The sequence below is a fragment of the Ascaphus truei genome, chromosome 11, assembly GCF_040206685.1.
Source record: "Ascaphus truei isolate aAscTru1 chromosome 11, aAscTru1.hap1, whole genome shotgun sequence".
Lineage (NCBI taxonomy): Eukaryota > Metazoa > Chordata > Amphibia > Anura > Ascaphidae > Ascaphus > Ascaphus truei.
The window spans coordinates 8250158-8277952 of record NC_134493.1 but is presented as its reverse complement, the minus strand read 5'-3'; the positions used below and the strand labels follow the sequence as shown (position 1 = coordinate 8277952).

General features: G+C 44.4%; 1 protein-coding gene across 2 annotated transcripts; it reads right to left on the bottom strand.

Moving 5' to 3' along the window:
* On the bottom strand, positions 1-27017 carry LOC142463026 (olfactory receptor 1G1-like). 2 transcript variants are annotated; one of them, XM_075565234.1, is made up of 2 exons: positions 26871-27017; positions 1-3714 (listed from the first exon to the last, which is right to left on the bottom strand). In XM_075565234.1, the coding sequence occupies exons 1-2, from the start codon at positions 26878-26880 to the stop codon at positions 2726-2728; spliced, it is 999 nt and encodes a 332-aa protein (XP_075421349.1). In that variant the 5' UTR covers positions 26881-27017; the 3' UTR covers positions 1-2725. The 2 variants fall into 2 exon arrangements, with proteins under 2 accessions (XP_075421349.1, XP_075421348.1); XM_075565233.1 differs by lacking the exon at positions 26871-27017 and adding an exon at positions 10629-15926.
* Positions 27018-27795: the final 778 nt, after the last annotated feature.

The window sequence follows — 27795 nt, the reverse complement described above, 5'->3', positions numbered from 1 at the left end:
ACATGGTTCTGGTGCGTATCTGCTTGCAACAGGGGGCCCTGAGTCTTCCGCGATGTCATGGGGAATAACAGGACAGGCTTCTGGGGCTGTGCCCGAATTCTTCTTAATGGTGCAGCGCCTCCATCTTGTGCAGCCCCCAGTTGTGTGGGGTGGAGTATCTGCAAAAGAGTTATGTCCCCCTCCTCCCAATATACTCCACTCTCAGGCAGGAGGTATAGATACAATCAGATGGTCTTTATTGATCCTTCCTGAATCAGCACAGTCTCTGTTACAGCACACTGCAATCAAAGGTTGTCACCTTCAGAATGTTCCTAAACACTCCTAGTCAGGGCCCTAGGAGCTCTCCGTGCTCTTCACTTACTCCTTGGTGGAGTAAGAGGAATATCTCTGGGGGCCTCAAGCGTACCAGAGCCCTGGCAGCTTGCTGGACTCAACTGTCCTCTCTCTAAAGTGGAGAGGCACTCTCTAAAACAGGAAATGGTAATTCCTTTAGTACAGATCAAGTAGTCCCACCCCTGTGCCCTTGATTGACACAAGGCATGAGCACTACCTTCTCTGACCAACTGAATTACAGTGGGTGGGGCAAACCCATATTTACTCCTGGCAACCAGCCCTTACCAGGGATTATTGCACAGGAGGAGGAAGAATAATATCCCAAACCTACCAGGGCTATATGTACAACAGTAGAAATATGACATGTTTCAGAAGGAAAACAATCCAATTTGTTTTAAGCAAATGCTTTGTGGCAGAGAACTTTGATGATACATAGAACCAGATGTGAGTATAAACAGAAAACTCCAAAACGTTACACATCGACACTGTCAGGGGCTGGTGAACAACTCTACAACTCTATATTCCCATGTATAGACTTGCAATTGTGTCCTGTTATTAGATGGGTTAATACAATGTACAGTAGAAATATATATATATATATATATATATATATATATATATATATATAATAACATTGATACATTGGCCCCTTTTAGCCTGATCATTCCACCTGACCCTCACATACATAGTTACATAGTTACATAGTAGATGAGGTTGAAAAAATACATAGGTCCATCAAGTTCAACCTATGCTAAATTTAGACAACAGATACTTTATCCTATATCTAAACTTACTTATTGATTCGGAGGAAGGCAAACAAAAAACCCCATTAAGAGGAAAAAATAATTCCTTCCTGACTCCAAGAATTGGCAATCGGATTAATCCCTGGATCAACATCCTTCCCATGTATACTTATTTGGTATATCCCTGTATACCTTTCCCATCTAAAAAGATGTCCAACCTTTTTTTGAACAAATCTATTGTATTTGCCATCACAGTCTCCATGGGTAATGAATTCCACATTTTAACTGCCCTTACTGTAAAGAACCCTTTCCTTTGTTGCTGGTGAAATCTCCTTTCCTCCAACCTTAAGGGATGGCCCGAGTCCTTTGTACTGCCCGTGGGATGAATAGTTCTTTTGAAAGCTCCTTGTATTGTCCCTGAATATATTTGTATATAGTTATCATATCCCCTCTTAGATGCCTCTTTTCCAATGTAAATAAATTTAATTTAGCTAGCCTCTCCTCATAAGTTAGAATGCCCATCTCCTTTATTAATGTGGTGGCTCTTCTCTGCACTCTCTCTAGTTCCATAATGTGTTTTCTTAGGATTGGTGCCCAAAATTGTACTCCATATTCAAGGTGTGGTCTTACTAATGCTTTGTAAAGGGGCATAATTATGTTGACTTCCCTTCCATTCATTACCCGTTTGATGCAAGATAAGATCTTGTTTGCCTTTGCAGCTACTGCATGACATTTGGGCACTATTGCTAAGCCTGCTGTCTACAAGCACTCCTAAATCCTTCTCCATCAAGGATTCCCCCAATATATCTCCATTTAATTTGTAAGTCGCCTTTTTATTCTTGCATCCCAAAGGCATAACCTTACAAACCTCATCTGCCATTTACCTGCCCACGTTTCCAGTCTCTCCAAGTCCTTCTGAAGAGAAATTACATCCTGCTCTGAGTCTATTACCTTACACAATTTAGTATCATCAGCAAAGATGGAGACTTTGCTCTCGATCCCAACCTCAAGGTCATTAATAAGCAAGTTAAAAAGCAGGGGTTCCAGTACCGATCCCTGAGGTACTCCACTCACGACTTTAGCCCAACCTGAAAAAGTTCCATTTATGACAACCCTCTGTTGTCTGTCCTTTAACCAGTTTTCAATCCAGGTGCATATATTATTACTGAGTCCAATTTTCTTTATTTTGTACACCAACCTCTTGTGTGAAACCGTATCAAAAGGATTTGCAAAATCTAAGTAGACCACATCAACTGCATTACCCTGGTCTAAATTCCTACTTCCCTCCTCAAAGAAACAAATAAGGTTAGTTTGGCAAGATCTATCCTTCATAAATCCATGCTGACTATTACTAATAATTTTGTTTTCCATTAGGTATTCCTGAATATTATCCCGTATTAAACCTTCAAGTAGTTTCCCCACTATAAAAGTCAGGCTTACAGGTCTGTAATTTCCCGGTTGTGATCTAGCTCCCTTTTTAAATATAGGCACCACATCTGCTTTACGCCAATCTTGTGGTACTGAGCCAGTGGAAATGGAGTCCTTGAATATTTAATATAGTGGTTTTGCTATTACTGAGCTTAACTCCTTGAGAACTCTTGGATGTATGCCATCGGGGCCAGAAGCCCCTTTCTCTGCTTGACATGAATTCATAAAGTATCTACAAAGTTCTGCCTAATGTCTGTTCCTATGTGAAAGTGTTTGTGCAGAGTATTTCTAAGTGCTCCTTTGAGCTCCTTGTTTCTCAGACTATAAATAAAGGGATTTAATAAAGGGTTAATAACTGTATAAATAACAGACACCAGAGTATCACCAATGCCAGGGTGACTTGGTGTGGGTCGCAAATATGTAAAAAAACAAGTCCCATAAAAGATAAAGACCACAGACAGGTGAGACGCGCAGGTGGAGAAAGCTTTGTGTTTCCCTTCCTTGGTCGGGATCCCCAGGATTGTGCGAAATATTTGTATGTATGGGATAAAAGTGAACCCTAAGGCTAATAAGCCTAAAATTAACGCTGCAAGAAATATGACCAGGATGTTTATGAAGGTGTCAGTGCACGAGAGCTGTAACAGCAACGGCAGTTCACAGAAGAAGCTTTGGATGATGTTTGGGCCACAAAAGGTTAACATGTGTGTACAAAGTGTCTGTATCAATGAGTGGGAAAATCCAAGCATCCACGCCACTGATGCCATTTGGGCACAGACATCCCAAGACATGACGTGATTGTAATGCAGAGGGTGGCAGATGGCAACGTATCTATCGTAGGACATCACTGCCAGCAGGAAGATCTCAGAAGTGGCAAAAATAAAGATGAAAAATACCTGAGCTCTACAAGCCGTTAGGGAAATTGTTCTCTTTTCAGTGAGCAAGTCAGCGAGCATCCGAGGGACAGTGACAGATGAAGAGCCGGCGTCCAAACACGCCAGGTTACCAAGGAAGAAATACATTGGGGTGTGAAGACGGACCTCATTGTGGATAAGAACAAGAATGAGAAGGTTTCCAGTCAAAGTCATTAGATAGATGGAGGAAAACAGCAGGAATAATATGTACTGAATCATTAGGAAATCAGAGAATCCAAGAAGGAAGAATTCATGTAATATTGTTTGGTTTTCCAATCTTATGTTGATCCTGTAGTCACCTGCATTGGAAAAACCAGACATAACACAATATTAAAGATGCTGAGAGGATACAAAGTAGCACAATATTAACGGTACTGAGCGGATACACAGTAACACAATATTAAAGGAGCTGAGAGGATGCACAGTAACACAATATTAAAGATGCAGAGAGAATACACAGTAGCACAATTGAACACATGAACCAATGCTGGAGAAGAGATCAGTTCTATTCAAATTTAGAAGACTAAATAATATTTTCATGCTGATTTTGGTCTTGTTCACATGTTTTAAAGGAACAATCCAAGATACTTACAGTACTGTACCTCCGAAAGGGGGATCCAGTATCTCTCTTCTTTTGAAAGCTATGTTTCACGTGGGCCAATAGGAGGCCACACTTGATTAAGTCACAGCTTCCTATTGGCCTGCAGGATGCTGGAGCATTGAAAAGCAGCCATTATGTGAACCCTGCTACCCATCCAGAGTGGCTACCATTACCCCTTCTGGAGGTAAGTATCTGTCACAAGAGAGATTCCTGGAGCGGGTAGGACCTTGGTGGCCAGAACAGCAGGGAGTAGGCAAAAAGAGTTGGGGTCACGGGTTGAGGTTGGTGGCAGGCGGCTAGCAGGAACGTCGGGATCACAGGCAGAGGTCGGAAGCAGGAAGCAATCAGGAACGTCGTGGTCACAAGCAAGTTTCGGAAACAGGAGGGCAGGAGCAGAACAGGGGAGCAGGGACTGAGACTATGGAGCAGGGACTTAGACTAGGAAACATGGACTGAGAGCAGGGAACAAACAGGGACAAGGCAGATTACCAGCAAGGGCCTTCAAACACAGAATAGGAACAGAAGCTGCGGCAGAAGCATGGGCATAAGGAGTCTGACACAAAACGAAGGCAAGGAGAAATAGGATACAGGAAACTATAAGGACAGAGGACACGAGCAACAAGAGACAGACAGACAGAGGAACCCAAGAGAAAACAGAAAAAAGCAGCACACCCGGTGGACAGAAAGGAACTGGGAGGAGAGGGAGAACTAGGAATGTATAGGTCAGGGCTATTTCCTGACATTACTCACCCCTCTCCAGGGAGTTCCTCTGGACGACCTTCCAGGATCAGCAGGATGTCCTTCATGGAAAGCAGACTCGAGATAGCCCTCCTCCGGTGGTCTTTTGATGGGTAAGGTATTTGTCCCCACCGCGACGGTGCAAGGACCAGCGACCAGCACATCGGGCGCTGCAAGGAAACTCCAGATGGGTGCGTCCAATTTAAATGCAGGAGCATGGACATCAGGAACACAGGCACCAGGAATAGGGACATCAGACTCGCAATATGAGTCAGTGGGGACATTGAGTTCACTCTCTGGGTCTCTTTTTTTGACTGCCGTTTCGTGGTATCACTTAATGAGATTTTAAGAGCAGCTATTTGAGTTTTTAGCTCTTGAAGCTGCCCTTCTGCACTTCTTTTCCCACTTAATGCAGTTACCAGTTCAACTTCTTTGTAGTTGAGTCGCGATTCCATATCTCCCAGCTTACTCAGAGCAAAGCTTAAATTTGTTCCTTTTCTTTATTTCTTACCTGCAGCTGCCGGTACTCCTCCTGGACCTTGTCCAGCTCGAACTGCAGCCGGGCTTTCTCACAGACTGTGTGGTCCAGCAATTTGCAGTCATTGGCCATTTTGACCTCATACCGCAGTGTCAGGCTGACTTGACATACGGACACCTCCTCTCTCTCTTTCTTTTTGGCGAGCTGTATCTTGAGCTCAGAGATCTGTACCTGCAGTGCTGTGAGTTGCTGGGATGTGTATTCAGCTGCCAGCTCTAGCTCTTCCATTTCTAGGCTTTGCTACAATTTCCACTCCTCGGCGAGAGACCCCTGGTTGAGTGCATCCTGCAATTCTCCTCTCAGAGACTTCATCTCTTCACTGTGATCATTCTGAGCATGCTTCCACACATCCTTCATTACGTCTTGGAGCTCTGCCAATTCCTTTGCGAGGGACTCAGCAGCTTGCCATTTCCAGGTCTCTTTCTCCTGGGTGTACTGACTGGTAGGAGTAGTGTCTCTGCTCCTCTAACTCTTGCTTCAGTTTCTGGACCGCCTCATGCTCCCTCTCATACAAGGCTACCTGGCCTCTAAGCTCCTCCACCAGCAAGGCTCTGGTTATGCTCATTGTGGCCTTCAGCTCCTCATGCTGTTCTCTGGGGACACACTGGGTACTCAAATGCTATTGCAGCATCTTTACTTTGTTAGCAGTCTGGAAACTTTCTTCCTGCAGAACTCGCTGCTTCTCCTCAGCATTCATCTGTTTCTCCTTGGCGTCCTGCAGACTGGCACTCAGTTCTTGCAGCTGACTCTGAAGCATATTTTCTGCTCTTGTGCGCTGCTCCAAGGAGACACCTTCTTGCAGCACTCTCTCTGCATTCTGCAGTGCTGCCTGCACGTCTAACTTTTCCTGGGCCAATTGTTTCTTCTCCTTTCCTAATTCATGGAGTCTTTAATCTCCTTCACTGACTCAGTAATAGAGATTCTTGCACTCTAAGGTTGCAGTTTCAAAACTGCTATTCAACCATTTGAAGATTTCTCTCAATGAACACTGTTCTGTGTTGAAGTGGAAACTCTTCTTCTTAGACACTTCCAGCTCTGTACTAAGCCTGTGAACCTCTTTCTGAGATGCCTCCAGCTCTGCGCCAACTTGAGCCATGAAACTCTGGTACTGAGCATTATCAGTGTAGGCCTTCTCCAGCTTACTTGAAAAGATCACCCTGTCACTCTCCAACTGATCCTTTTCTTTTTCCAAGTCACCCTCTGCTTTTTCCAGTGCTAATTGTATCCTTGACTTTTCTTCTATCAATAGTCTCTTCTCCTCTTCTAATTCATGGAGTCTTTAATCCTCTTCACTGACTTGAACAAAGAAGTTCTTACTCATTTTGTTTACAGTTTCAAACCTACTATTTAACTCTTCGAAGGCCTCTCTCACAGAACGTCTCTCCTCCCGAGTGGCTTCAATCTCTGTTCTCAGCTCGTGAAAATCATTTTGAGAGGCTTTAAGCTCTGTATTGAGCCTGTCAATTTCCTCAAGAGAGATCACCAGTGCTTTATTAAGGTGCTCAATGGAGCTCTGGTCTTGGGAAGCATCAGTAAATGCCTTCTGCAACTTGCTTGACATGATCACCATGTCACTCTCCAACTGATGCTTTTCTTTCTCCTTTAATGCGCTGTCACGGTAACTTATGACAAGATATAATATACACCAAATATCTGGGTTGAACTGAACGAGGCTTAGATATAATAAAATATATTTATTCCTTAAATAGGTGAACACAGCAATATAGTACAATTAACAGGCAAGAAGGTAACACTTACTTAGGGTTGGGGGATGAAGAAGTATCAGATAGCAATTCTCCAGCAATCGGATAACATTCAAGATGTAATCAGAAGAACAAGAACTGTAGGGTTGACAACAGTTTATATACCTTTGTAACCCTATTCTTAACATTGAATACAGACTATTGGTGAACAATTATCTGTATCCAATCCCTAACGTGGGAACACAGTTTAACCCATGCCCCCCCCGCTAGTTAGCCCATGCGTACTGGGACTCTGAGGGTCTCATTTCTGTAGCCCCACATCTAATCAGGGGTGCCGGCCAGTCTACCAGATGAAGTATCTGGCAGGATCTTCATTGTTTGTAGGTGTAAGATATAACACTTACAAACCACTCCAGTTTGATGCTTCTCCGCCCTCGTGTAAACAGTTAGAGTGGCAGAGTCTTTTGATCAGTACTTGGTTCCTAGACTTTGGGTCGCCCCCCTGACCATTTGCATTCCTTTGTGTGAAGGAATCTTCGCAGGTTTTTATCCCCACTTTGGAATACAGTATTAAAGTTAAAACACACACGTATTAAAATATCCGGTTCCGTTAGGTACAGCGGGTTTAAACTTCCCAGACCTTAATGCTGGAACTGGGACACTATAGGGTCCAAGTTTCAGCCCGCTGCAACCTTCAGAACCGGAGATACACAAATACCACTTAAACCGTGGCATACTTTAACACAAGATTCTCCGCTGTAAAATAAATCACAGTTTTTCACTAAATCCCCATTGAAAACAATGGGCTCCGCCGCCATAGACTTTCAACGGTAATCCGCCGCCACTGGCGGCTATGGGAGTCTGCCGCCATAAACTTTCAATGGGGCGTCGTCGCCGTTGAAGCCTATGGGGTTTCTCCGCCATAGCCGGTCAATGGGAACCGGCTGCCATTGAAGTCTATGGGAAAAACTCCCGAACCTTTATGGTGGTCCATACTCCGTCGGGTTGGTCAGAGAGGGTCAGGAATGGTTTTGCAGCCATGCCGGAGCAGTGACTACAGGCACCCCAAACCATGGCCCTCTGGACCCTCCAGAACTGGAGATATGGGCTATGATTTGTAGGGTTTCGGACTTGGCCGTTTTCTCGTGCTGCTTCTGCCGCCGCCATTGGAACCTATGGCGCGACCCGCTCTGCCAGCACGACCCTTTCCGGGGGTCCTGGATTCTGGGACCCAGTGGTGGTCGAGTGAGGGGAGGCCTAGGAACTAGGGGCAAACAGAATTTTTTTCCCACGCCACTTGACGTTGAACTTGACTAATCAGTGATGAAAGCTCTCTTTCAGACAATGTATCCGCTTTGCGGTTTTGCGGTTTGGATGGCTGCCAACTCGTTCCTGGAAAGCGCCGTCGAGGAATCTCCATTGAAGTCAATGAGCCCATTGACTTACAATGGGAAACCGCCGCTCCTCCTCTCAGATGCCATCTGCTGGTCTTTGAGGGAAACAGGTCCAGAACAGCTAGATCCGCCATTGAAATGAATGGAGCTTCAATGGCGGCCTATGGGACCCTGCAAAATGGTGCCTGAAAAGGCGGGAAAATTAAACAAAGGGCTATAATCACTATACAACTATAGTTATCCTGGATGGATCCCAGTGTGTGTGTGGTGCAGACACTGACATTATAATGAAGCATGGGAACAGGGGAACATACATTTTCATGACATAGCAAGGTGTAAACCACATTACTGGAGCGCAGTCCAGTTAACCCCTTGCCTCCCGGGTGAGGTCATGGGGTGGCCATATGGGGTGCAGCCCCTTTAATACCGGGCCACTCCCCCTCTCCCTCTACATGCACATTTAGCAATTGCTGAGGATAGACACTTTTGTAGTGCAGCCTTGGCCTCTTGCTCTTTATTTAGTTGTCCATAGAGGCAATCTAATTCCTTGCGGATTGAAGTGCCTGGGTTAGGGCTCTTGGTTAAAGGTGTCATATTTCTTTTCCACTATTCCTGGGATGATTATGTCAATTGTCTTAGGCTGCAGCATATCTCTTTCGTCTAATGAAGACTTTCCCGAGTTAAAAAGTTTCATCCTTAATTCCTTCTGCAACTTCCACAGTAACACCTCCTCACTTCTTTTTCTTTCTATTTTGAGATCTCTGAAGAATCAGTGGTACTGTGTTCACCTTTGTTGCTCAAGACTGTTTTCAAAGTGGGAGCCATAGCTTCAGACATGGGGAACCCAAAACTTCCCAAGAAAACCAGTAAAAAGGAAATGTGTCTTTAAAGCAGAAGTATTGGAATGAACAACAGAAGTTGTAGGCACAACAGCGGGACAAAAGATAAGAGAGGAGGAGGCGCATGCGCGAGGCTGGAGCGGATGGTAGCATAAAGTCAGAGCTCCATCCCCCACCTCCCTAAACACTAAAAAAACGGCAATAATCACCGAGGAAAATCGGGGAAAAAAAGGGTAATAGGGCAGTGGATACTCCCGTGATGGCACCCCTAACAGCCAAAAAGAAGAAAGAGGGTGATTTACGAAGATACCTGGGTCGCTCTACCCCACGAGGCGCTGCCGCAACAAGGCCGCCAGAATCTGCAGCGGGATCCGATTCGGAGAGGGACGAGGACCCCCCGCATGAGCCCACCCAGATGCCGGTCAGAATATGTGATTTTGATAGGTTATATCAAGACATGAAGACCATGATTTACGTGGGGCTCGAAGATATGAAGAAGGAGGTCCAGGGGCTGGGAGAGAGAACAGGGGCCCTAGAAGAAAAGATGGCGGCCGCATCCAAACAAATTAAAAAGACAGAAAAAAAAACCACACACATGCAATACCAGATTGCAGAGATATTAGACAGGCAAGAAGATGCCGACAACAGAGACCGAAGAAACAACATCAGGGTACGTGGGGTCCCAGAGTCGGTCACGGATGCTGAAGAATATATAACCAGGTGGCTAGAAACACTGCTGCCTGACATCCCTGCCACAGAAAGGGCCATGGACCGCTGCCATAGAGCCCTAAGAAGCCGCCCAGCCGCGATGGAACAACCGCGAGATATTATAGCTAGGCTGCATTATTTCAAAACCCGAGAAGCTATTTTCAAATGCACAAGAGCGGAAGGGGCATGCCGGTTCGAGGGAACCACAATACAACTATTCCAGGACTTATCACCGATCACCCTCGCACGAAGAAGAACACTACACCCGGTTACTAAAGTGCTGAGGGACCGAGCAGTGCGATACCGGTGGACCTTTCCGTTCGGCCTGATGGTCCTACGGAACGGAAAGGCCATAACAATCAAGGACCCAGCAGAAAGCGAGGAATTCTTAAACAAACTGGGGCTGAAGGAGGGCCCGATGCAAAGTCCTAGGCGAGAGGTGCGAGAGGATTCAGAATGGAGCACCGTAAGGCCTCCAAAATCCCCTGAGGCCCGATGAATCCCGCAATATCCTGAGAAAAATACCTACTTAAAGTTGAACATAGTTCCAGTTTAATAATGGGGGTTACGGTTTGCCCACCAGTTTATCTGCCAAAGAGCTAGCCACAAGACCTGCTCAAGTCATCACCCTGCGGTAAATACCAGTAAAAGGACTATCCTAGCCACCTGAAAAAGTAAAATCAAACTCCTACCTGTAGCTGAAAATGGCGATCCGAGGTGGAACGCAAGCCGCCAAGAATTGCGTCGCAGCAAGCGTCTCACCGCATGGCTTCGTTGCGGAAGTGGAGGAGTTCCTGACGCGGGAGCAGGTGAGGAGACGTCCTTCTTCGCGGGCTGGCCGAGGGAAAATGGCGGCCGCCGGAAGCACGTTGCCGGAAATGGTCCAGACGCCATCTTGGAGGAGGCAAACAGAACAGAGGGACAGAGAGCGTCACCACTCGGCGCCGGAAAGGAACAACCGGCGGAAGGCGTCCGGCGCACACAGCCCCACTAAAAAGAACATGGCGGAAGACGCAATAAACCGCAAGCAGAGCGGATAGCAACTAAGCTGGCCAGGCGAAAGCTAAGACATGAGAGGGGAGACCCACCCGGACACTCAGCGGGCAACAGGAGAGAGGGGGGAGGCTGGGACTTATCTCTACGAACTAGATAGAGGCAGGCAAGCAGCAGGGCGACCCCAGACACGGCAAGAGGGTTCGCTCAGGGCCCACAAATAGAGTACCAGAGAGTTTCAGCATAACAACAACCCTCTCACCACACACATAGCTTCCCAGGGCAACAGTTAGCTGAAACGCTGCACAGACACTGAGTCAGACAGGTAACACACAAGAGAGTCTAGCGAGCAGGGGCAAGAAGTTATTTCCTACAAGTTATTCCCTACACTGTATACATTACTCTTATAAAAAAAAAAAAAAAAAAAAATAATAAAGAGTTCGGAGTTGATCTTATAGTTATCAACTTAAGTTACACAGCATTGCCGTTACAATATTCCGCTGCACAAGCAAGGGAGGGGGGGAGGGATGCTGTCCCCCGCAAAGGCTTTGTGAATGAGTCTCCACATGGGCATGGGTGAGGAGACCCAGGAGGGGCCCATGAAAGTCCCATTTAGGCCAGCCACGAAGGACGGGAGAGGGGGAAGGAGGGCCATCCCGAACTCCGTCCAGGCTGTACGCCTGAAGAGGGCAACGATGGAGAATGGGGGGGCTAGTTCCCGCCCATTCCCCGGACAGTTATTATGTGCTGAAATAAATGTTGAAATATGTTTGTATATGTTTCCCCAGTGTGCTCCCCTCTGTACTCCCATCCCAAGGCTCCAGCACGCTGCCAGACGGACCCAACCACAGGATCACCCGGCATCCTCATCACGGACACCAGAGGCTCAGATGGTCGCTAACATAGGAGAGAAGGTTTGGAACCGCAATCATGAATAAAGGGATTACTATCATATCACATAATGTCAAAGGCTTTAACAACCCAGGGAAACGCAGATTAGCTATGACGGACTATAAAAAATCAGACCCTGACATCATCCTCCTGCAGGAAACTCACTTTTCTAAATCTAGTTCACCAAAATTTATAGATTATAGGTTTAAGAACTGGTTCTCAGCCTCAGCCACACAAAAAAAGAGAGGGGTAGCCATCCTGGTGCATGACCATTTGCCCTTGACGATTAAGACCATTAAAAGAGACTACAACGGCCGATTTCTCATTGTAAGCGGTGAAATAAGAGGTCAACCAATCACGCTGGCAAACGTCTATGCTCCGAGCGAAGGTACGGAAGCTTTTCTTGAGAGATTCTTCGCCATACTTCAGAGGTTAGCACAGGGCTGTGTAATACTAGGGGGCGACTTCAACCAAACACTAGATCCTATACTGGATAGATGCACCCCAAGCGGGAAAAATAGCTCCAAGATAAGACAAGCGTGGAATAGAGGGCTGCGCACCAATAATCTACTTGACATTTGGCGAGAACAACATAGACAAGAGAAAGGGTTTACATTCTACTCCCACCCCCATGACCGCTACAGTCGGATAGACTACCTGTTTGTATCCAGTAGAATGGTTCCACAGATCTCCCACTCGGGCATCCACGATATTTCGTGGTCAGATCATGCACCGATTGAGCTGCGGTGCACTGATTTTATTCTGGACAGACCAGGAGCGAACTGGAAGCTCAACGAAGTATTGCTAAAAATCCCCGCAATTGCACAAAACGTAGGGGATAAAATCAGGGAATATTTTCAGGAGAACTTAGGAAGTGTGACATCGCAGGCTACCTTATGGGAGGCCCATAAGGCGACTCTGAGAGGAGAGCTCATGAGGATTGCAAGCAGGCGAAAGAGGGAGAAGGACAAAAAAAATCAATCAGTTGCAAGCAGAATTGGCAGTCCTCTCGACTCGACATAAAAAGAATAAAGACGCAATGACCCTTAAGGAGTTGCTAGACACTAAAACTAAACTGAATATTTTGTTAACCTCCCGTGCTGAGAAAGAGCTGACATGGACTAAGCGGAAATATTTTGAGAAAGCAAACAGGCCAGATACCCTACTTGCCAACAAACTAAGAGACAAAAACCAAATCTCCCAAATTCAGACAATTCGAACAGAACAAGGGGATCTGACCTCTGACCCAAAAAAAATAGTCAATGAATTTAAAAAATATTATGAGACCCTATACGATGGGGCTAAGGTGGCACATACGCCAACCACAAAAGCACGGCTAAAGACGTTCTTGGCCGAGGCACAACTGCCTACAGTAACCAGAGAGGAGAGGGACGCACTACAGGCTGATTTTACTATCGAGGAACTCATGGAGGTAATGAAGTCATTGAAAGCAGCCAAAGCCCCAGGCCCAGACGGCTTTTCCAATCTCTATTATAAAAAATTCCGTAAAATATTAGCTCCTCATTTACTAAAACTTTGTAATTCCTTCTTGGATGGTGCCCCCATCCCGGGCTCGATGCTCCAGGCGTCTATCTCAGTAATCCACAAACAGGGAAAAGACCCAGCGGACTGTAAAAGCTACAGGCCCATCTCGTTAATAAACTCTGACACAAAAATCTTCTCGAAACTGTTAGCTAATCGCCTTAACCAGGTGTTGTCCAAGTTGGTCCATCCCGATCAAGTGGGGTTCATATGTGGTCGACAAGCAGCTGATAACACCAGACGGATTATTGACTTAATTGATCTGGCACAGAAAAAACGTATCCCGTCTATGGTGCTTAGTTTGGATGCTGAAAAAGCGTTCGACAGAATTGACTGGCCCTACTTGAGGGAGACGCTTGGGGCGTTCGGGCTGGGAGGGAGAATGATAGAGGCAATTCTCGCTCTATATCAGGGACCGACGGCGAAGGTCAGACACCAGGGCTTCCCCTCGGAAGAATTCCAGATAAAGAGCGGCACCAGACAGGGCTGTCCTCTGTCACCCCTCCTTTTTGCGCTCTGTATTGAACCCCTAGCGGCGCACATCCGTCTCAGTCCAAATATAACAGGCATCCAAATCAGTGACCAGCTACATAAGGTGGCCCTGTATGCTGATGACGTGATACTCACACTATCACAGCCCCTCACCTCTCTGCCGAACGTTTTCCAAATTTTAAGGGAATTCAACACGATATCGGGGTTTAAAATTAATCAGGCAAAATCAGAAGCCCTAAATATCAATTTACCTAAAGCCACTGAGAAATTGATCACGGTAAATTTTGAATTCAAATGGCAAACCTCCTGCATAAAGTATCTAGGAATAAATATCACAAACCAATCAGACACCCTATATAAAGCGAATTACCCCAGACTGATTCGGACACTGAAGGACGATCTCCGGAAATGGGCAGGGTACAACATATCCTGGATTGGTAGGATTCAATCTCTAAAAATGAATCTCCTTCCCAGAATTCTGTACCTATTTCAGACTCTTCCGGTCCCTATAATCAGGGAAGAGATCCTTCGGTTACAGTCCGCAATGGTGAAATTTATCTGGGGTAATAAAACCCCCCGCATCAAAACTAGCATACTAATTAGGCCCACTACAAAAGGAGGGCTAGCGGTACCTTGCCTGTTGTCGTACTATAGAGCGGCCCAATTAACTCAAATCATCCAGTGGCACACCCATCCCATACGAAGGCGATGGGTGGAACTGGAGGCGGCCTGCTGTGCCCCGGTGGTACTGCGGGACCTGATCTGGCTCCCAAATTCAGTCCGCAGAGACTTCATAAATCCGCTCCCCGCAGTTGTCAGCTCTTTGGCAGTATGGGACAAAAGCAAATATAAGCATGTTTTGATGAGAAAACACTCCTTGATGACCCCAATTTTGGGAAACCCTGATTTCGCTCCGGGCCTGCAGAGGAAAGATTTTATTATATGGACACAGAAGGGCTACACTCGCCTTCGACACCTGGAGGGTAGGATATCTATCAAACCGTTTGAACAAATTAAGTCGGAAAAATCGATGCCAAATTCAGAATTCTTTAGATACCTCCAGCTAAGAGCTTTCTATGATAAATTCCCAAACCGCGCTAAACGCACCAATTTTGAACAGCTCTGTTCTACTGGAACAGGAACCCAGGGACTTATCTCTACAATGTATAAAGCGGTAGTCTGTCCGACTCCTGACGCTGACGTGACGTTAAAATATAGGAACAGATGGGAGAGAGACCTAGGAGACATATTAGAGGACACAGACTGGGATCAAATCAGCCTGGCGGCAGCTAAGAGCTCGATTTGCATGACATTAAAGGAGAACGCGTATAAAGTCCTGATGAGGTGGTATCTGACCCCAACACGATTGTCAAAGTTTGTTAAAGGTTACCCCCCATTGTGCCCTAAACAATGTGGGGAGCAGGCAAACTTGCTACACATGCTGTGGGGCTGCACCAAAGTACTCCCAATCTGGGAGGAACTCAGAAATTGGCTTCAGAGAATTCTCGACTGCACGATCCCTTTGGACCCCTGGTTGTTTCTGCTGGCCAGAGACACTCCGGGGCTAAACAGGTCGAAGCACAAATTAATTGCACATTTTGCAACTGCCCTGAGGTGCGAACTCGCAGCATTATGGAAGCAACCGGATCTACCAAATATCCCAAAAATCAGAAACCGAATTTGGCACGTTTGCCGGATGGAACAGTTAACGAGTCTAGTTAACGACACCGGCACAAACTTTCTCAAAGTATGGTCACCATGGCTAGACCTGAACGATATCCCAGAGGTCAGCGCCTCCAACATACTGCTTTAATAGATGCGGACGCGTTCTCCTTGGATGAAGTGTAGTGAACAGAAGGCCTTAGATTCTTGACAAGATTAGGGGTTCACTAGACTAGGCAAAGAAAAAGATAAGCATAGGTCAAAACACAACAGAAGAGATCAGAAGTCTACATAATGACTACTGTTACTGCGAGCCCTTTGGGACCAAAAGCCTACTAAACCCAAGAAATCCAGACCTCAACGAGAACCATAGCCTCTATGATAAGTCCAGAGGAGTCGAAATCGTGCTGTGGCAGCCTCCTCCCCCCCTCCTTCCCCCCCCCCCTCCCTACCTCCTCCCAGGTGTAGTCTGTCTGTAGGTCTTGTTGGTCTGTTTGTAACCCCAGTCTGTCTTTTGTGAATTTACTTATAAAAAGAGTTGTTATGGATACCTTTGTATACGATAATGGGTTGGAAGAAAATGTGATTATTGTACCATGCACTCAATAAAAAAATTTTTTGGTTGAAAAAAAAAAAAGATAAGAGAGATGACTTTTAGATTTGAGACCTTAGCATAAGTCACAGAGATAACATAAACTGCAAGGAACACCATAGACAGAGAAACTTGCAGATAAATCTGAAACTTTAGAAATCAGGCATAGGAATATCATAGACCGCAGGAAACTACTACAGAGAAACTTGCAGTTAGGTCTGAAACTTTTAAAATCCAGCATAGGAATATCATAGACAGCAGGAAAATCATGGCATAAGCAACAAAATAGTGGGAGTATTTTAGTCTTTTGAAATGTAACCTGAGAACCAGCCGTGGTATACCCAAGCAAAGAAATCAAAAGTAAGTCTGAAAACCTGCAGTGGCCCATCCAGAAATGCAGAGAGAGATAAACCTTGTCCAGGAAATGAAAGTCAGAGTCTGAAATGGCGACAACAGCTACTGCAAGGGTTAACCTAGATACTGCAAATAAACACCTCAAAGAAAGGTGCACTGGTCTCTGCAGCAACAGTTCTAGCCTCAACAAAATGTTTTTCTTTATGAACGCAATAAATCTTGCAGAACACTTTGCAGCAACAAAAAAAACCTTCAAGATCCCAACAGGGATTTCCAAAACACAAACAAAAGTACTTATCTTCAACCAAGCTGATGTGGTCTGCTGAAGCAGGCAGGAAGGAAAGGGATCTGTTCCAGTGAGGTCCAGAAGTGGAATTTGTTTTCTGTCACAAGGGAGACTCCTGAACAAACAGGGACAGGTCAGATTACCAGCAAGGCCCTTTAAAAAAGTTACAAGACTCCAAACACAGAACAGGTACAGGAACAGGAACAGAAGCTGCGGCAGAATCATGGGCATAAGGAGTCTGACACAAAACAAAGGCAAGGGGAAACAGGAAACTATAAGAACAGGAGCAACAAGAGACAGACAGACAGAGGAACCCCAGAGCAGACAGAAAACCGCAGCACACCCGGTGGACAGAAAGGAACTAGGATGAGAAGGAGAACAAGGAACATATATTTCCTGACAGTATCTCCAGAAGCAGGGGGTTCCCGGAGCTGAAATTAAAGTGGTTCAGCAAAGTAGAATTTCTTCCGCCAGGGAGAAGATGGCCGTGCACTGCATACACTAAAGTGCCAAGGAGAGACTAATGCCACTGGGTCACTTAAAAATGATCTTTTATTGGAATCTGCAATCCATAGAACTCCGCCGCAAGTACCTCGAGGAGGACGCTCTGACGCGTTTCGTGCCTGGGGCACTTTGTCAAAAAGTAGCGTTCTCCTTGAATGTGCCGGCATTTGTAGTGATTGGCTGCGCGCGATGCTCTGCCGCCACGCGTCGCCCCATGGATCTCCCGCGATACGTGATCACGGGAGTCTGTCGGTGACGCAATAGAGGAGGTAACTCCTGCAGTCTCACAACAACAAAGTACCAAGACACATATAACAGACTAGGTAAAAAATGTTTATTCACATACAATCAGACAAATTAAATCAAGCTATACATAGTACATAAATAATTATATATATATACAATGTAATCAGCCAATCACGATAAAAAAATGCCATCTCCTACAAATGAAGAGTTGTATGTTAAGTGACTGGTAGAAAGACAAACATCCAAAACATAGAAGTAAATTATAAAAAGGTATATAACAAATAAATGTATATATCATTGAAAGCTAATGGAAGTACTTAATAATCATAGCCTTGACTCCTATTATTATTTGATTAATAATAATATCTTTAATCTACTATAAATAATTAATACTAGTATATGTAATTTACAATCAAAACTGGACCATAGTGACTTAAGTCAATGTAGTGAGAGTAAAGCAAAGTAAATTTTGATGTAGTTATGTATCCAGCTATAAAACAATGGTAGTTTGTGAGCAGAGGCTTAATACATTGATATCGCTCTGTTACTGTACATGTAACCAAAGAACGGAGCGATCATTCCAAGGCTTGTGTAGTGTTAAATGTTAAATCCTGGTTTGTAATAACCTGAATACACACTAGAGGTCGCTATAATAGAGCAAATGATATAATGATGAATATCATCATAGTATGATGAATAGCTGTTACCATGTAATACAATAAACCCCAAATTTAAATTTCTTAGGAACACAGATGTTAATATGAAACCAACAATACTTTTATACAAATGATCCGAAAAATCTGAATGAGACATAAGAAAGGAACCTGAATCGCACATTTTTTAACTCTTTGTTTTTTGTTTGTAAAAAAACCTTTTAATCGAGGTGAGAAAGGAACCTAAATTGCACATGATTAGAGAATGATATCCAATTAAATATATACCTGTAACGTGTAGCTCACCACAAACAAAGCGCGACCACGTGCTGATGTAGGGAATTGGTTAACGCCGACCCACAGCCACGCAGGCGCGCCTAGGATGTAGAGTTGTCGTTCAAGCCAGGTCAGGGTTATAGATTGGAGAATGGTTAAGGTACTTGCCAGGTTCAGGAGTGGAGAGTTTCGTATCGTCGTAATTCGTAGCCAAGTTCAGGATTGGAGAGCATCGGATAGTCGGGGTACGTAGCCAGGTTCAGCTTAGGAGACTGTTGGATCATTGGAGTACTTAGCCAAGGTCAGGACTTGAGAATGGTCATACAAGCCGGATCAGGAGTGGAAAGAAGCGGAGTCCAAGGTGCTAGCAGGGTTCAGGCAACAAGAGGTTAATCAGCATACAAGGCAAGGCAAGGATTCAGGAACAAGGATGTGGCAAGGCACGGCGTCAGAATGACTATGCTCAGCAAGGAATGGTAGCAGACTGAGGGTATAAATAGGAGTAGCCTCCAATAAGTAAGGGCGGAACCAGGAAGTAAGAACCGATTGGCTGCTGGTGCACACAGGTGTGCCCTGTGATGCAGCCTAATCGAGGATGAGGGGGGGAACTGCTCGCGTGCAGTCCCTCGCGTGTCACAGAGGCCAGGGGGTGGGTTTTAGAGCGTGCGTCACTCCAACGCCGATTCTTGGGACTAGAGGGGGCGTGACCCGTCACGCGCTGACCCGCGCATCACGGAGGTCAGAGGGCGGAGCTGAGAATGTGCGTCATCCTGAAGGCAGTCCTGACTTTCCTCAAAGCGGAGGCGAGTTTGACTCATGCGTCAGCAGGGTGGCTGGCCGAATGCACACGTCGCGTGACAGAGATGGGGGCGGGATCCGAATCTGTGGGAGGGTGATCATAGTGCGCAAGGTCCGCGCACGCGTACTGGGACCACAAAACCGTGCATCCTGGATATCCATCACGGAAGGTTTGTTGGGATGAGGAGACAGTCTGCGACTGCCAGGATAGCGAATTGTCACACTACCAAAGAGATTTTAACTCTTAAAGAGTTCATGTACCACACTGTAATAGGAAAACCCTTAAGGCGTATAGTTGATCACAAGATGAGAATAAGAAAGGAACCTGACTCACACAATGTTCTAAAATATAAGATAACCTAAGTAATGTAGCTGGGAAATAGACCAAGAAAGATCAATTTAGTCGAAGGTCTATGGAACAAATGCTGAAAGAGACATATAGATCAGACGATAGTAGTCATCTTAGATTACATTAATATTAATCGGCAAAAACTGTTTTATTTCACACTCCGTATTCATTCCAGATCGAACTAATGTATTGAGGGTGAATATCCAGAACATCTCACGTTTGTTGATACTGTTCTGTCTATTCCCCTCTCTAATGGACAATGGAATTTATTCCAAACCACTGAATTGAAAGTTGTCGACACTTCCATGTGGACAACTGGAAAAATATCTGGAAACGGGCAGATTTTGATCTTTCTTTTTTATAGACCTCAGATGTTCCATAATTCTTATTTGTAATGGTCTGATAGTCCGCCCAACATAGTTTTTTCTGCATCCACAATAGAGAGTGTAGACAACATAGTCAGTTTTACAAGTTATACATTTGTTAATTGTATGTTTATCTTTTGTCACTCTAGAAGATATAGACTTAATTAGTTTGGCATGTCTGCAGACATTACAAAAACCACATTTGTAGAATCCTTTAGGTGGTAGAAAACCTTTAGTAGATTTCTTAGGAGTTGTAAATAAACTTGGTGATAAGTAAGTGGAGAGAGTGTTAGCTCTCCTGAAGGTAAATTTAGGAGGACTACTTACAGTACAAAGGGTTTTAAGGCTGTGTCTAGTTTCAAGTGAAAAAAATATATATCAATGTGGCGCTCAAAAGTTATATCCCTATATAAACAAGTGTATAAATAATAAAAATAAAGTGATACTAATACAAACACATGCGAATGCAGCTTAACCCAGTGGGGGGTCGTTCTCTCGATCCCGTGGACGTGGAAGGGGTGAAGATCATCGGGAAGCGCAAGATCATGTAAAACAGAAGAAATTTTCTGATGGTGCAGTATTGTGATATTAATAAATAAATATTTATAGTGCTGTGTGATATGTACTCACAAGTATATGGTGAGTAATGTTCCCATAAATGTATCTTTCAGGGACAGCCCGTCTGCCCGTGGTGTAGATGGGTCTGTGTACGTGGATGGATGCTGAGGACCTTAGGTGAATAATAAGGAAACGAACATAGTGCAGACTGTACAAAATTCTATTAAAATTGTAAGTGAAAGTACAATACACTCACAATGTGTTAAAAGAATTCAAGCGTTTTGATCACATATCGGATCTCAGTGCAAGGTAGCTGTATCAGTCCCCCCTCCGCCTCGGCGTGCGTTTCACTGATGCGTCTCACCCAAACCGGAAACCGGAAGTGACGTCATGTGTGTCTAGTTTCAAGACATGCCAATGTTTTTGTACTATAGATTTAATGTCATTTGAATGACGACTGTATTTGGTGATACACAAAGGGTTAACAGTAAAATTTTTCCTTAGTTCCCTTTTTTGACGTACTCTTTAATAAATCTGACCATGGTGTATAGAACGCATTTTCAAATGCTAGTTGTATTTCATCGCTTTTATAGCCTCTCTCTCTGAACCTGTGTGCCAATTCCTTGGACTGCTCAATAAATATCTCAGTATTCGAACAGATTCTCTTTATTCTCAAAAACTGAGCTTTTGGAATTCCTTTTATCCTTGGTATTAGATGGCTACCCGTAGCCCTCAAGAGAGTATTTCTTGAGTTCTCCTTCTGAAATTTATTGCTTTGTATAGAGTTGTCTATATCAATGAATAACAGCACGTCCAAGTATTTTATGTGTTTAAAATGTGCAGTATAAGTAAAATGTAAATTGTAAATGTTAGTATTCAGGGACTCCACGAATCTCCCCAAAGATTCCATGCCACCATCCCAAATTATAATGTGGTCATCAATGTACCTCCTGTAAAACTTAATATTATGTTTGTAAGGATTGGTGTCAAGGAAAATATGTGTGCGCTCCCAATAGCCCATGAAAAGGTTGGCATAAGAGGGAGCGAAAGATGTGCCCATTACACTGCCTCGTCGTTGTAAATAATATTGATTATTGAATAAAAAATAATTGTGAGTTAATAAAAATAAAATGGATTCTGTGATAAATGTGTTTTGTGTTGGTGAGATATAGAAAGTGTCCAAAAAATACTGAATGGCAGAAATGCCGTGCTGGTGATTGATAATGGTGTAAAGTGATGTGACGTCAAGAGAAACCCAAATATATGTGCGAGACCAAATAAAGTCGTGAAGGGTGTTGAGGATATCCGTGGAGTCCATAAGATAAGAAGGCAATTGACCAACCAAAGGTTGCAAAAAACAATCTACATATCTTGATAAACCATCTCCCAAAATCCAATGCTCGATATAATCGGCCTGCCAGGAGGGCAGGTCAGAGACTTATGGATCTTTGGGAGATGGTGTTTTAATCGGGCTGCCATAATTTTTTCTCTTCTATTTCCATTGCAACTTTATATGTATTGGAGACCTAGCCTGTCTAGATTAATCTCTAAGGCTAAGGCCCCGCTGCCTCAGACCACGCGCCCGCACTGCAGACAGGCGGCACGTGGAGAGGCACTTGACAGCTATCTGTGGTCTGTAGGGAGCTGGGGCGGGGGGCGTGGCCAAAATGGGTTGGGTGGGCGTGGCAATAACGTCAGGGGGCGGGGCCATTACACTGTCTCTGCCAGGGGTTCCCTCCCCCACCTCCCCCTTTGCATCTGCAGACACTATAGGGGTTAATCTGCTGTGCCCCTCTTCTTCATCCAGCGCCTTCCTTCCCCTTAATTTAGCGGGGGGGAGGGTCTTCCCTCTGGTCTATGTCTCGGCTCACACAGTATGAGGAGAGCTTCCCTCTGTCTCAGCTAAAACAGTATGAGGAGAGAGTCTGTGGGAGGGAGCAGGGGGGTTCCCTTGGTGCTGCAGAGTTCATTTGGAAGACAAATCGCTGCTTCCCCCGCTCCCCGAAGCCTCCCCTCCTCATCTCCTCATTGGCTCACTGCCACACCACGTGATGCGTTGCAGCTCGGGATTATAATTCTCTTGCATCCCCTGGTGGCTGACACGTCACAGCGTGTAGTGAGCCCTGCAGGGAAGAGGGACTGGGACTGGCTCGGGAGGATACAAGCAGATGGTGAGTAGCGCGCACGCGGTCATGCGTGCCGCCAGGCGCAGCAGGACCAAAGCCTAAAACCCCGGTTACGAAAAGAATTACAACACAAGCTATGCAAAATTGTAAGTGCATGAATTCAAATGTATGAACTTCAATGGTTAATTAACCTCTATTGATACATTGCTATCTTCTCTTATTTATTTTTTTGGACTAAAATGAATATACTCGAGACAACGCGCCGGAGGACATCTTTTCTTCTTAATTAAAAGATTTAATCAATGAACAGAAACATGTGGTTTCGATATTTGACCAAATCAAACCAAGTTTTGGCCTTCCTAACACACCTATTCTCATATCTACAGGCAAGACATTATGTAAATGAGCTCATTCAGAAACAGGGAGACTTCTGGGAAAAAGATACCTGGCTTTTAATATAACAAAGGCATTAAAATACAAACAAAACATGATGTATAATGTGATTCTGATGGCTAATAAAGAAAAGATATGAGGAATACATACAGAGTCTAGTAGAGAGATTTCCCAGAGCTGACATTACAAAAACTTTTCAAACATCAAAATGCTCATTTAAAGTCTCTAAGTGGGGAAATATTACAGGAGACGCAGATACTGTAACCATTCTAAAGAGAGATTCCATGTCTCCGGAGCAAAGGATATACGCCTGCAAAGAGGAACATGGACATTGCCCAAAGTGCAATGAGGAAAAGGCATTGTGTATGAGAATGTGGGAAAATAGCAACATTTGTAACAAGGTGACACAATATTCCCGTAATATCCTAAAAATACATGTGAACACACTACAGAAGGTTTGTATTCAAAGGGCCCCTCTGTGGGCTGTTTCAGTTCCCTTCACAGCCCCCTCCTTGAGCCTTGGAGGGTTCACCACCCACATGTTCCTGCTTCCTCCTCCAGCCCAACACTACATACTTAGGTACTGTAACTCCCCTCAGCCAATACCTCTTTCCCTCACCCCCTTACCCCATACCTCACCCCCATGCCCCATACCTTCCTCCCACCCCCATTACCCCATACTTTTTTTTCCTCCTCACCCAGGCCAATACCCCCCTTAACCCATAATTATTCTCCCCCCTTACCCTATATTTCCCCCTTCACCCTATATTTATTTTCCCCTCCCCCTTACCCTAAACCTATTTCCACCTTACACTATACCCCCTTACTCTATACCTATTTCTCCCCCTTACCCTGTACCTATTCCCCCTTACCCTATGCCTATTCCCCCCTTACCCTGTAACTATTCCCTCCACTCCCTTACCCTATACCTATTTCTCCCCCTCCCCTTACCTTATACCTAATTTCCCCCCTTACCTATACCTATTTTCCCCCTTACCCTATACCTATTTTCCCCCTTACCCTGTACCTATTCCCCCTTACCTTACACCTATTCCCCCCTTACTCTATACCTATTTCCCTTACCCTATATCTATTCCCCCATACCTTTTCTCTGCCTTTCATCCCCATACCTATTTTTCACCATTACCCCATACCTCCACCCCCCTTACCCCATACCTAGGTACTGTAACTCCCCTCAGCCAATACCTCTTTCCCTCACCCCCTTACCCCATACCTCACCCCCATTACCCCATACCTTTTTTCCCTTGTCACCAAGGCTAATACCTCCACCCAATACCCCATAATTTTTATTCCCCCACTTGGCCTATATTCTCCCTTACCCTATACCTATTTTCCCCTCTCCCTTAACCTATACCTATTTCTCCCCTTACTTTATACCTATTTCTCTCCCCCTTACCCTACACCTAATTCTCCTGTGCCTTACCCTGTACTTATTCCCCCTTACCTATACCTATTTCCCCCCCTTACCCATTTCTCCCCTTCCTTACCCTGTACCTATCCCCCCCTTATCCTGTACCTATTTCCCTCCCTCTTACCTATCCTTATCCTTCCCCCCCATACTTATTTTCCCACCCTTATCCCATACCTTTTTGCGTGCTAAAAGTCCTGCGGTTTTCAAGAAAAATATCTAAAAAAAGGATCAATCTAATAAACATATCGGTGTCATTTACTTCTTTAGAAATATGTAATCACTCTTCAAGTAAAAGTAAGGAGGTGTAGAGGGTGTATATGAGAGGGAGGACAGGGTATATGAGGGGTAGAGGGTGTATATGAGAGGAGAAGAAGGTATATGAGGGGGCGAGGGTGTGAGGAAATAGGAGGGGGGAGATACATGGGGGATGTGGGTGTGAGAAGAGGGAGAGAAATACAGGGGTGAGAGGAAGGGGGGGAAGAGTAAGAAGGGTGACAGTAAGGCTGCTGACATGGAGGCTCAGTGGAAACTCTAGTCCTGGGCCCCATGAAAGCTGTCGGCGGCACTGGCAATGAGAGACTGGATAAAAACATCAGCGCCGAGGACAGAAGAGATACGAAGAGAACTGGTAACTCTGATACAATGTGACAAAGAAAGAAATAATTGTTTTGGCACTTACTTAGTGCATAGTGTCCATATATGTGAAAAAAAACTTATATAAAACTATATTAGAGTGACTTAAATAAATAATAAAGTGAACTGTGATCAATTAGTGAATAGAAATAGTGACTTATAAGTCTACAATAAAATCTTCTACACCACCAAGTGTGCAGTGCTAATTGAAAAGCTGCTCAGAAAACCCTTAAAAACGACTGTTCTCTAGTCTGTTGGATCCAAATGTTCTTGAAAAGTTCAGGGGAGCGCCAGTGTTCACATCGACATCATGAAAGAAACAATAGAAGTGACATAGTGGAGTACAATTTCAACCAGATTAATTGTTGTTTAAGTGAAAAATACAGTAGTTCCACTCACACTTTCCTCCTTTTCAATAAAGCAGCACAGAGACACTTCTCTCTCTGAATAGAGCAATGGATCAGGAACTCTGCATATGAAACCCCTTTGATAGTGAATCCTTCCCATCCGTGGTTGGTGTACCCAGGAAAATGCTAATTGCGCAGTATGTCTTGAATTGTATTAAAAATAGAACAATAAAAACATATGGATGTGATCCATTGCTCTATTCAGAGAGAGAAGTATCTCTGTGCTGCTTTATTTAAAAGGAGGAAAGTGTGAGTGGAACTATTTTTCACTTAAACAACAATTAATCTGGTTGAAATTGTACTACACTATGTCGTTTCTATTGTTTCTTTCATGACGTCGATGTGAACACTGGCGCTCCCCTGAACATTTGAAGAACAATGTGACAAAAACAGATCCGCAATCAGATTTTAGAAAGAGGCACTAAGAAAAGTCTCAGAAAATGGTAAACAGACACAGATTTCTCACCTTATTAGCTTCTCCTGAAACGGGTAACACAAATGTACAAGCCACAAAAACTGTGATATATCTGAACAGGAATAAGGGAAATACATGGCAGGGAGAATGGGACAGAACAATGCAGCATGGAATAACACAGTGCCATGTAATGTGGGGATTAGGGACGGGAACGTGTGTGTTACATTGTAGGAGTTAAATGTAGAAAATATCCTGGCATTGCACAATTTTGTATTGTATAAGTTTTCTATGAACAAAATGACAAACAATGTTTGAAGGTTTATATTACTGTATCTGTGTGTATGTAACATTAAGGAAAAACACACACGGATGAAGAAAATAAATATATATATACCATCTGTTATCACTGGTTTGCCTCATATCATTTTAATAAAAATAATATTATACTGTGCTCTAATGTAACATTGAGCCATACTACTTTAAATATTGATAAAGGTGCTCAATCATACTGTATAAAGCCCCAAAGTAATGTGTTACAATAAAGGGAGAGAGTAGAATAGCAGAGTAAAATATATTGTCATTGGCTAATTAAAGAAAAAACATATCAAGACTTTACACATTTTAAATTTGAGATTCTTCCCCTGCAGGATGTACTGTAAGTGCGAGACAAAGAGATGGACGAAAACAGAAAAATAGGTATCACATCCTGATAGATCATTACAAATATAATACAATAAGTCTCCCGTGGTTATCTCTTGTGATATAAAGAAGATCAGACACTGACAGGAGCCCTTCCCCCATTACAGAACCCTGATGATATGTTGCTCTGGGATCTTAGAGCCTCTTCTTGTTTTCTTACATTTATTACAGGAAACAGCAATAAGACTTTGCAACTCCTCTCCCTACTGAACGGTACATATATGTATTGGCTGCATAAATATAATCAGTACTGCGTATCATTACTCACCAGAGAGCATCCTGTGCTGGGAAGGGAGCTGTTCCTTTGCTGGATGAGGATGTTATGTTTGCTGCTATAGTCTCTACAAGACCTTTCTTAGGAATTAGACATGGCCATATGTGCATCTCTTACCTGTATGTGATCACATGCTGTGTGACTCAGTGTATGATGCACAGTGTGTCTCCCACTCACACACAGCCTTATATACCTCACCATTGCCACCTCTCACCTGTCTGGGGAACTAATTAAAGTTAGTAATTTCTGGTCAGTCTCATGGGAAGGAAGAAAACATTTCTTACATGTTATCTTGGGGGATCTCACATCTGAGGAACTCTTCATTACTTTATTAGAACCCTTTTCTGGGGTTATCTTCCCCATGTCTACACATCCTTTTTGCAGAAGAAATGCCCAGAGCTAAGGGTTTCTACATTGGAAACCTGGTTTTTACCTTTCTGAGAAAGTGTAACGTATGTCAGGGGTAGGCGTCACTCTGACGTCACACATTCTGCGTCATACAATGCGTACACCGCAGACCCTGGTAACTGGCTGCTTCTCAGGGGGCCTCACACAGCCCTTCTGCCTCCGCATTCCCGCAGTGTCAGAACTGAGACTCTCAGCTGTGTTAGGACGTTGCCCAGGCACAGATCAGCATCAGCTGTCAGACTTCCCTCTCCCTGCCCCTCTCGTACCTTCCCCGAATTGTAGGGTTATGTATGCAGGGTTTATAATTACGTATCCAGTCGGCATATGACATCCGTACCCCCCTTCTATGGGATACTGTACTGTGGTAGTTATGCACACACAGCGGGTACTATATAGAGTAATCACAGGATACTCTGCATTTAGTAGTCTGCATACAAGGTGGATTAAGCTGTGTTGTAGTGTACACATTTGAAGAATTAGCATTATCAACTACACTGTTACCCTCCATGTG